This window comes from Psilocybe cubensis, chromosome 10, assembly GCF_017499595.1.
Source record: "Psilocybe cubensis strain MGC-MH-2018 chromosome 10, whole genome shotgun sequence".
Classification (NCBI taxonomy): domain Eukaryota; kingdom Fungi; phylum Basidiomycota; class Agaricomycetes; order Agaricales; family Agrocybaceae; genus Psilocybe; species Psilocybe cubensis.
In genome coordinates, this window is record NC_063008.1 from 1,389,157 (window position 1) to 1,399,974 (window position 10,818).

The following is a 10,818-nucleotide window of genomic DNA, read 5'->3' on the forward strand; positions in this document are numbered from 1 at the left end:
CCTCAAAATATGGACCGTATGAAGTTCTATTTTAAGATCAATAATGCCCCATGAGGAGCGATACTTAAGTTCAAGAAATAAAGGGCCGAGCTCTTAACAATGTCCTAGAATACATTAAACAGGCTTTGAGTCCCAAGTAAGATTTTGCACTGTCTTTACGGATTCCGTGTCGGCTCTAACTTTCAGCCAAGCTCGTTGTTAGATCGGGAGGAATGTTTGCGCATGGGTATTCCTCGGTAGCATCAATTCCTACATATGGCTGAGCATACACCGGCAATCGGGCGTAGGACCACGACATAAGTAGATAAGCTTGGGAAGCTGATAAGAAGCATGCCACAAGAAGTTGACGTAAAGTCCCAATAACAGTTCTCAGCGAGTCCCAGAATAGAACCGACGATACAACCCCATCATCCGACAATCCCTAAGTTGAAGACTGGTTCTGTGAATGAATTATAATTATGACCAAAGATAACAATGTCAACTAGGCTTCAGTGTGATTTGAGGGTGGCCCTCTCAGTGACATTATCTCAAAAGAGAAGAATATATCATGACAGCCCTGAGAGATAAAATGTAGAAGGTCAACAGAATCTGTAGTCGTCATTTTCTAGTAAAAAACTCATCAGAAATAATAAAGCGAGAATTTATACAGCGAAAACATCTCAAACTAGTATGCGCTTGGCGCCAGTGCCACTGACGCGCAGCGGTGTCTTATTTTACACGTGATGTGAATTTATGCGAAAAATAAAATGAATATTTCTTCAGAACTATCGTTACATCCAAACTATAGCTTGAACTGCACCCACTACGATCCTGTTGTCCATAAATCAATCACACGTCACCAGTCTACATACTGCTCAATGTTGGATTGAAAATTCGAAAAAGATATAAAGCTCGGATCCCTACTACTACTAGTAGTAGTAGTAACCCTTTCTGGACTTGCTATCCAACCCTTGGATGCGATATTGTCAGGACATGTTGGGAAATTTTCACGTATACAGGCTTATTGAGCCTTTCCCGCCAGGAGCCGGTTCCTTGTACTAAAAGCTCGATTGCCTCTAGTTTGGTGTATCAGGAGAGCGACAAGATCGGGGTTTTTCATCTTCCCTGTGAAGTTATCTCTTTTCATCATGCCATCAACGGCAGACGAAAGGGACAAAAAGAACCAAGGTTATATATGAACGTGTCCTTTCTTTGTCCAGTCGCAGCTTCTTGAGCTGACTTGACATACCGCAAGCCATGCCTATTCCATTCATCGGACCTTCACCTTTCGACTCTTTTTGCGGCAAGCGTCAGAATTTGCCTTCGTGGCCCCCATTCAACGTCATTTCTGCCACACTTACACGACGGGGTTTTGCTATCTGCGCCTAGAACGGCAATGTCCAAGCAGTGCAACCGCGGTTGTGCATCTCGGTCCGTGCTTTCAGTTGGGGCATTCTCCCTGATGTGAATTATCACGAGTGCCTTCAGAAAGGAATACACCAGCGACCCTGTCTGTGACAGCCTGTTCAAACTATAATTTCCGATTTCTATTTTGGCGAATGCACATTGCCACCTGTCAAAAAATTCTGCGGGTCCTGTTAAAAGGGCACCCCTTTTCCACAAGGACAGACTTGTTAATTTCTACCTCCCCACATTTCTTGTAGTCTTTGGTCATGGGTCTTGCTTTTCTTTCGCGCTTTCTTTCTGTGGAAAGCGCGTTTGGCACGGTCATTTTTCTATCAGTCATTCTTCTTGCCTATCGGATATTTTCACCTTCTAGCAACAATCTGCCTCCTGGGCCTAAGCCGTTACCAATAATCGGGAACGCTTTGCAAATGCCTACCGACCTTATGGAAGAAGTATTTACTGAGTGGGGAGCGCAATACGGTGAGCCTTGGCATAGGCGAATATCGCGTAACTAACTTTGTACAGGTGATATCGTGCATATCAGTGTATTTGGGCAGCCAATGCTCGTTCTAAACAGTCTTCAAGCCGCTAGAGACCTGCTTGATAGAAGAAGTTCGATATATTCAGACAGGCCACGATTTGTACTCTTATCTGAATTGTAGGGGTCATTTCAACGATGCTACCTATCCTTTAATTATTCATGCTAACATGACTACCGTTTCAGAATGGGGTGGAGTAGTGCGTCAACGCATGTGAGATAGTGCGCATGGCTTCTCCCTTAAGCCTCTGTATGCGCGTTAATTTCTACTCTCTAGTGGACCGCGATTCAGAAAGCATCGCCGATTTATAAATCAAGTTTTCAATCACCGAGCCATTGCCGCTTTTCGGCCTCTCCAGATGAAGGAAACAGTGATTCTTCTGGAGTCAATGTTGCACAATCCCGACCATTTTGTCGATCATTTTAGGCGGTAAATACCTATCTTCATAGGTAAAATAATTTTGCTAATGCTACAATCTGAATAGATTTGCTGCAGCCACTATACTGAAAATCACGTATGGACACGACGTCGTTTCAGTTGATGACCTTTTTGTCCGGTTAGGTGCACGATGCTTGACACTACGCCTATATTTTTTTACTGATCCACTTTCATTGCGGACAGCGGAGCGTGCTGGTAGCCTGACCGTCGAGGCTGGTTCGGCTGCGGCAAATTTGGTCGATTTTTTTCCGTCCATGAGGTAACTCTCATAAATGTCTCTAAAAATCTGGCTACCAATACCAGAGATTGCACCAGGCATATACCTACTTGGGCTCCATTTTCTACATTCAAAATCAAAGCACTTGAATGCCGTAAAGCGGTTGAAGCCATGATGGACGTCCCTTTTGAACAAGTAAAGGCCGACATGGTATGTCAGATTCTTTAGCTCGTGAAAGTCATATGTGGCGCGAGGATTCGCATTCATCTTTTCTCAGAAATCAGGAACCGCTGTTCCGTCGTATACGTCGATGCTGCTCGACGGCCATCGTGATTCTGACGGGTCTATTGCGCCTGAAGATGAGGAGGATATCAAAGGATCGGCTGGGACATTGCTGGCTGGTATGGGTCATTTAGGCTTCCTCTTTCTCTTTCCGTCTCATTGCGTAATTGACCATACGATTTTTCCTTTATCACAGCGGCTGAGGATACAGTAAGTGTACGAAATGCTCGGGGGAAAGGATAAGACGAGTCTCAAGTACTTCATCTTAGACCATTGCATCGATGCATACGTTTGTTCTTGCGATGGTTCTCAACCCGCACGAATTTAAAAAAGCACAGGAAGAGATAGATTTGGTGGTTGGCCGGCAGCGCCTTCCTACTCTCGACGATAGGCCTTCTCTTCCATATTTCGATTGTGTCTTGAAGGAGGTTCTTCGGTAAGCTTGTGACCCCTCCCTTGATATGCGGGGACTTTGGAGCTGATTCAATAAAACCTTTGGGTCTGAAGTTGGAGTCCTATGGTCCCTTTAGGCATGCCCCATCGGCTCATGGAGGATGACTTCTACCGAGAGTTCTTCATCCAAGAGGGTACAATCGTCATGGCAAACATATAGTAAGCCTCCCCGGACCTAATGCTCACGCGTCCCGGCTGATAACTTGGTTTACAACAAGTGCTATTTTACGAGACTGTGACGAACCTGATGCATTCAAGCCACAGCGTTACCTCGATGATGAGACTCTACCTGATCCTTTAGGGGTCATATTCGGTTTCGGAAGACGGCAAGTCGTCATATGTATTCAGTTGGGTAAGCTAACATTTTGATAACTAGGATATGCCCTGGCAGGCATCTGGCGGAAGCCAATTATTGGACCATGGCCGCGGCTATGGTTTCATCATTCAACATATCTAGGGCAGTGGACGAACATGGAAACGAAGTTGGTAAAGCCAAATATGAATTTACACATGGATTCGTACGGTTAGTCTCATTGAATTTTCGTATTTGCGCACATCTTCTGATTATCTTGTTTTTTGCTCGTACAATGTGACCTCTTTGCTTGCAGCCATCCTAAGCCCTTCAGGTGTTCCATAAAACCTCGATCATCGAACTTGTCCAGCATCATCAATGAGGCAAGGTTAGGGCTCGACTCATAGTTGGAGCTCTGCCTATACCAATGGGCAGAGATAGCACCATTCATCAACCTCCAACCCCTTTGCTGAAGTGATAATTACAGTTCATGCTCATGGGTTCCTAGTGATTGATGAATTCACCTTTCCCCAGCTAACCTTGCACGCCCTTTTCGTTCCTTTTCAACAGCGACGCTCGTTTCATGGACTTCACTTTCTTTTACTTTCGGTTAATTTCTTTTTCTGGAATGTTCTAGAGACTACCACAGGAAATTGCTCTGTATTTATTGTAATATCAATTCGTGGAACTATCGTGACTCTCACTTTCCTCTACTCAGTAGCTGTCGTTTTGTGAATACTCTACTACAGTAATTCTGTAGATCATGGACACAAGCCAGAATCAACTTCCCTCCATTTCCCAGACTTCATCATCTCCTCTGATGTCCATTGCCCAGCCTCCTTCGGCCACACCGGGCAATTTCATTGATGCTGGCGACAACAACTTAAAGCAGGGCTCTCCAGATCCCCGACCTGAAAATGCAACCCAACAAACAATAAAATTAGACGATCTGGGTCCCATTGTAGTCAACAGCGACGGGGTTTGTATCATTTTTTCCAGGATCACTTGGATTGCTTATGATTGATAGCTAACCTTCTCTTTGCCTTATTTTCTACCCATGTACTTTTTCATCCTGAAATGTCTTAAACTCTCGAAAAAAAACATCACATCGGCTCAAACGGCGATGTTTGCGGCTTCGAATTTTCGATGTTGACCATGATTCGATCATTATATCACCGTCTGGGGTGTGCTGACTTCCGCCGAACGATTTCCTTGTTTTGGGTATCCAGACACTCTCGAGAATAGCCAATTGGGCGAACATGACGGATGCCGAACGCGAACGGACGCTTCGCGTCCTTTCTGCTAGAAACAGGTGAGAGAAACTTTGAACTCTACGCCATTCCGTGTAAAACAGGCTACACGACCTGTGCATTTCCGCAGAGGTTATTTTGCATGGATTCTGTGCTCTGCTGTACAGAAACCTGCTTCAATATCCGGCGTCTAGATGGCCAGTCCATGGAAGGTTGAATCTTCCTCCTCCCAGGACCGTGGTTGGCCGTGGCCCTCTACTACCGGAGTGGGCTGTACACACGCTTACACACACGCACCCTCTTTCTTATGATTTAATCGTCGATGTAATTCATATTTCTGACATTTCCCCCTAATTCCTTTTATGTATCCCGACAGACAGCGCATAGCGAATGAGGAAAAGAAGCAACGGGAGCGGGAGCATGGACAGGAGGCGGACGAATCCGGGTCCGCTAGGTCTGCACCGTTGTCGCTTATGGGAACGGCTTCGACCAACTCGGACAATTCGAATTTAAGCTTGCAGCCAGGCGCTGCTCAATGAATGAAGGTCAGCATTTCAATTTACCCCCTATCCTTTTTTTGCGATGAGAAGGAGAAGTTTGGGAAGGACCTATCTCAAGTCAGCAAAGAATTGTCGGCGAGTCTTCAATCTTCAACGCTATTTCATTTTTTTGTTACCGTCTGTTGTTGTAAACTGGAGTCGGAATGCTGACGACTATCGGTTATCTGCATAGGTCCAATTGTGAGACTTTTCGAGCCTGAAGGTGTACTTTGTGCTATTTGATCGAACACTACCCACCGAAGTCAAGAAGGAAGATATTGTTGTGATAGAGAAGATCAGGAGTGACCCGGCACGCCACGCAAGGCCACGCACTGTTCGTACTTGTCCTATCTGGTCGGGTCGGAGTATCGGCCGTAGGTAAACATCCCTTCTATGTTTGAATAGGGGTCCATCCGCCCGATGGAGTGCTTTGGACATGGGACAGTGGGATGTGCAGCGGACGTCATGGTTAGAAGGACATTGAGAGGTGTCGACATCCACGGTCAAGTTTCAACAGAAGATCGACGAAAGGGCATATGTAAATTATTTTATTTCTACGAAATTATTTAGTCCTCTTCAACACGAATCCCCCGTTCCCTCAATGGGTATTATGCATCCAGTATTTGTCTTTAAATTATGTTTGTGATTTTGCATTGTGTTTCTACAACAACCTTAAGTGAATCGGTAGTTGTCATCTTAACACCTGGACCGCAGGTTCCATTTCGATACCAATTGGTTCTAACTGTCTAAAGGAATTGCAGCGCTCTTTTCGGCATAAAACACTGTAGCAAGTTCTACGATTTGTTATTTACCGACGGACGATGGTGCGGGCGCTTAGCGCTTAAGCCGCATCACTCGGGTAGCATTTGAGCATTATGGAAAGCCGGAAGAGCGAGGTGCCCAGACACAAACCAAACATCGTCCGGCAGGTATGCCGAGTGATCGATAGGCAACACACAATCCCGCTATGCCTGAATGACTTCCGACACCCTGCACCGAGTCCACTATACAAATAAGTATATTCCATTACATACTTAGGTATGCTATTTTTTGCCCTCTATCGTTTAGTTCTGCCCTTGAAGAAAGGCAATAAATTCAATATTGTTGCATGACTAAGCTGACCGCGATATTTGGGCCTTGGCTAGCACAACGATGATACGAGAGGAAGTGAACTAGGACAGGTAAGCTGTTTTTAAAAAGAGCCTATTTCCCAATTAACCCTCTTGTATCTCTTTCTTTGTCTACTTCTTTTGAACACCTTATTTATACAGTATAAATGCAGCTATGTAGTAGCTAGAGAACCGGTGTCGAGTACAGAAATACAGAGTACTTTAATTTGTCTATTCGACCTCTAAGCATCATTTTTGAATATTTTCCGTGTGCCGCTAAGGAATCGCTGTTACTTTCAGAGTCACATTAAAAAACTTGCAACTGACGCAACACCTTTCTCACAGGCCATAACTAAATAATAGAGGGCAAAAGATAACTCGAAAAGTCGGCTTCGACGCAATTACCTGCCATGCCAGTAACCAGTAAATTTGCTTGATATTGTGTACTAATGTAATAATTATGTGTGTATCCAATTTACCTACCCATGGCAGGTAATACGTAAAGAATGTAACGGAATATATTTATTTGTATAGTGGACTCGGTGCAGGGTGTCGGAAGTCATTCAGGCATAGCGGGATTGTGTGTTGCCTATCGATCACTCGGCATACCTGCCGGACGATGTTTGGTTTGTGTCTGGGCACCTCGCTCTTCCGGCTTTCCATAGAGCATGAACCTCAGCCCGCCCCGGATTCATTTTTAAAAGTTTGGAAATGGGTCGTTTATCTATGGAAAGCCAGACTGATCTGCTCAATGTTTGGCTCATGCCGCGTGATGGCCTTTGTAAATTAAACAATAAATAAATAAATAGTCATTTTGCTTTATAAATCAAGGTGTATCACGATGTCACCGTGACTGATTAAATATTTGTTCGGTACTGAATGTGTAGAGCACAACTCGCTGCAGAGTACTTTCAGTATTGTTCACATACCTTCATATTTTTGCTCCTATAAATTACTTTTAATAATTAAGAACCAAACCTCCCGCCCTATGGAAACCCATAGAACTTTAGAACATTGATATCAATTTGAAATGTCACGACAGGAGTAGGTGAATAGGAGTCCATTGAACCGATGGATGACTTGGACACTTTTATTCCTTAACCATTTCCACGATTATCCTGCTTTATTCACCATTTTCTATTATGAACAAGCCAACTGGAGATTATGAGGCCGAGTTTACATCGGAGCAGAACATGCCAGTTCAATGTAATCGATGCAAACAGCAATTTGCACCGGGTACCCGGCTCCAATGGATGCATAATAAGCATCAAGGCGAAGGGTGTTACCTTTGTGGCTCATGCTACGAGTACTATTTATCGAAGAAAACTACGATACGTCGTGATAACAATCAGGGTCACAGTTAGTCTATCTTTAATATTTATTGTTAATTGACTTTATAATCTTTATTAGAGTCCGAAATAGCAGCTCGTAATGTTAAAGCTTTGCCGGTTGCTTCAGCTGCCGCTCACGTTGGTCGTGGTGAGTAATGTTTAATCTTTGGAATAATGGTTTCTCATTTAAATTGAAAATTAATAGTAGATAATGCTGCAACTTCCGAAGCAGCTGTAGTCCAGAAGCATATTGCTGCAGCGCAGCGTGATGGTAAGTTAACCAACTATCCGGTAATGTCCAAATCTGAATAATAATTAGAGCGCCTTGCACCTGTTGTTGCTGTGGGAAGAAATATTACACAAAGTGTTGCATATGGTTCTCCAGTCACAAATAGGCCTGCTCGACAACAAGGCGTTAGCTCCTTTGGAGCTCTGTCTGGTCCTGGATCGACTGTTGTGAATGTTGGTCTTAAAGCCAAATCGCTTACCTTTCCACAAAAGGATTTACTCAATCCGGGCTATCAAGAAGCACATGGATTTTATAACGAGATGCGCCAACATTTTGCGGCTATGGCGTATAGCTCCGTAGCCAATGCAGAGCTTGTAGTGGTCAAAGTTTGGCTTTCTGTCCGTGTTCCGACCAAAAAAAGCCCAGTTCATATCGCTGTAAGTAATTTGGTTCTTATTTCTATGATATATTCAGCTTAATATTGGTATATTTTAGGGTCTTCATGAGGCCGTTTCAAATATTCCAGTTCATATAGGTCTAACTGATCTTAAACGGGTAATGTATTATGCTTTACTTCCTCAATTTTTGGAATGGTCAAAGGGGTTTCCTTTGCGTATCAATGACTGTGTTGTTAGGAATAAGTTATGGGTTGAACTTATTCCAAAACAGCCAGATGTTGATGCTATATCGGAACACTTTTTCAGTTTCAAAGGTCGGAATAAGCTTTCAAAGATTTTTACTCCGAAGCAAGGAATTGAACTATACCTTTGTATTACTCACCGCCTTTATGAGTCTATAATAGACCATATTACGGAGCCAAAGGAAACTTCTCATCGGCGGAATGATGAAATGCAGGTAAGTATTTTACTAGGTTTCTTTCGTAATGAGAATGACTAATATATTTTAAAGCCTTCAGCTTCGCTTCATGGAAGTATAGCATCTAAGGCTGTAAAGCGCAAATATTGGGAATCAGATGTTAGTAAACATTTTTGTTCTACTTACGACCACAGACTTACTGCAATTTTAGAATTTTGAGGCTGATCCAGTAGAGGGTCCATCACTTCAGCATACAGCAGATGAGCTAAAAAATGCACTTCAGCTTCAAGTCCCACCGCGCAAAAAAAATATGAAATCGTTATGTAAGTTTTAAATCTTTTTCTATGTTTAAAGTTAGAAAATGTACTAAATTCATGTTTTTTTATAGTTCAGACAGTTATTGAAGATGTTTCGTTCTTCAAACTACCACCTCCAGTTTCATTCAGCGACTTGGTTAAAAACCCAGATGAGCTTCAAAATCCCCAGCACTTTGCACCAATGAATGCAACTATTTCCTATGATCCTTCAGCTATACCGTTTAAAGGAGCTTTTAAATTGGCTCGCGTGGGATATACTTCTACGCCCTTTCTCGGCAGTCGACTTTCAAATACTTGTATTTGTATCAAGCAAATATTTGGTGGTATTGACCCAGTAACAGACAAGCCTATTGTTTACGAGGGTCAAACTCAGGCGAAAAAGGTCAGCATTGAATTGAACTGTCTTGGTTGGGCATCTGCTCTTATGGAACTCGTCTATCAGTAAGCTTTTATTCTCAAATATACTAAAAAGATTCCAATTGCACTAATGCATGGTAAATTTATTAGGTTTATTCAAAGGAAAAAGCGCACCAGAGGAGTGCCTCCTTTTACTATTCCGGTTATGCGCTACGTCAACTCGGGTCTTGCTATTTCCAAGACCAACAATGCCAATGTCTACCTTTTGGAAGAATACATTGAAAGCAAATCTCCTACTGGTGATGCATGGTTTGTGAAATATCTCAATAACAGCTCAGCACACCCCGTTTATTTCGCGAATCCGGAACAAAATGAATGGTCACAATTCCTCTCGTTTGCACAACACATTCAATATATTGAGACAAAGGGACTTGCCTTTGTTTCTGATTTTCAAGGCACGTATATCTTGTTTACTAAATTGTTACTTTTCTAACTAGTGCAATTCCTGATTATTATAGGCGGACGAACCCTTCTAACAGATCCTCAAATTATAACCCATCCGTCAGTAACCAGTTACTAATTTACATATAGCGGTAGCTGATATTAGCCTTATTGTTTTAGCTCAATACCAGGCCTTATATTTGGTGACGGAAACACAAAATTTGAAACATTTGCTCTCGAGCACGATTGTAACAAATTTTGTCAATTTTTTGGACTTCCTAAAATTGACCGACCTCGTATCAATCTGGCCGACATTCCACCGCTAGTGGAATCGGATTCACTTCCCAGCCAAATTCGTCGTCAGAAAAGCGATTCCGGGAGTGCAGATATGGAATTATCAGAGGATTAATAGCTTTCTTCAGACATGCTCTTAAATTGCTGAAGTCTTGTGTGCCATAATAAATGAATTGTGTGACAAAACTAATATTCTAAACAATGATCCTAGTAAATAAAATGATACACAGAGCGATCAGACAAAACTAGCAGCACGGCAAGCCAATGCTAGATACCGTCCTGCTCGAAGACGCGACTTTGTAACTAAATGTGACGTGACTCGATTTTGTCACAGGCTCTTGGTTGATTATTCTGACGTGTCTTAACTTGTGCTTTGTCGCCTCCCCTCCACTGATGCTCTCTCTGGCAACACTAAGAGGTTCACCGGTGTTTTTGAAAGCCTGCTGCTCACTTCATAACACCAAGGATCATCCCTGGGCCAGGGTTATGGTGTGAGCAGCAGTTAATCAAACACAGTGGTGCCACAGG

The 10,818-nt window shown here is 43.0% G+C and overlaps 2 protein-coding genes across 2 annotated transcripts; both read left to right on the forward strand.

The window, feature by feature from the left end:
* Positions 1-1,814: 1,814 nt before the first annotated feature.
* JR316_0010714 (Cytochrome P450 monooxygenase 176) lies at positions 1,815-5,396 on the forward strand (the record flags this gene model as incomplete). Its single annotated transcript, XM_047896379.1, has 17 exons — positions 1,815-1,866; positions 1,912-2,044; positions 2,111-2,146; positions 2,202-2,354; positions 2,410-2,486; positions 2,547-2,622; positions 2,679-2,790; positions 2,858-2,981; positions 3,059-3,072; positions 3,132-3,298; positions 3,370-3,474; positions 3,534-3,641; positions 3,692-3,838; positions 3,924-3,995; positions 4,382-4,586; positions 4,837-4,919; positions 5,234-5,396. 17 exons carry the CDS (start codon positions 1,815-1,817, stop codon positions 5,394-5,396), a joined length of 1,827 nt encoding a protein of 608 aa, XP_047744424.1.
* A 2,251-nt stretch (positions 5,397-7,647) lies between these two features.
* Positions 7,648-10,405, forward strand: JR316_0010715 (uncharacterized protein; the record flags this gene model as incomplete). The annotated part of the gene is made up of 10 exons (XM_047896380.1): positions 7,648-7,864; positions 7,916-7,984; positions 8,045-8,107; positions 8,156-8,502; positions 8,561-8,936; positions 8,982-9,040; positions 9,093-9,204; positions 9,270-9,639; positions 9,718-10,014; positions 10,177-10,405. 10 exons carry the CDS (start codon positions 7,648-7,650, stop codon positions 10,403-10,405), a joined length of 2,139 nt encoding a protein of 712 aa, XP_047744425.1.
* Positions 10,406-10,818: the final 413 nt, after the last annotated feature.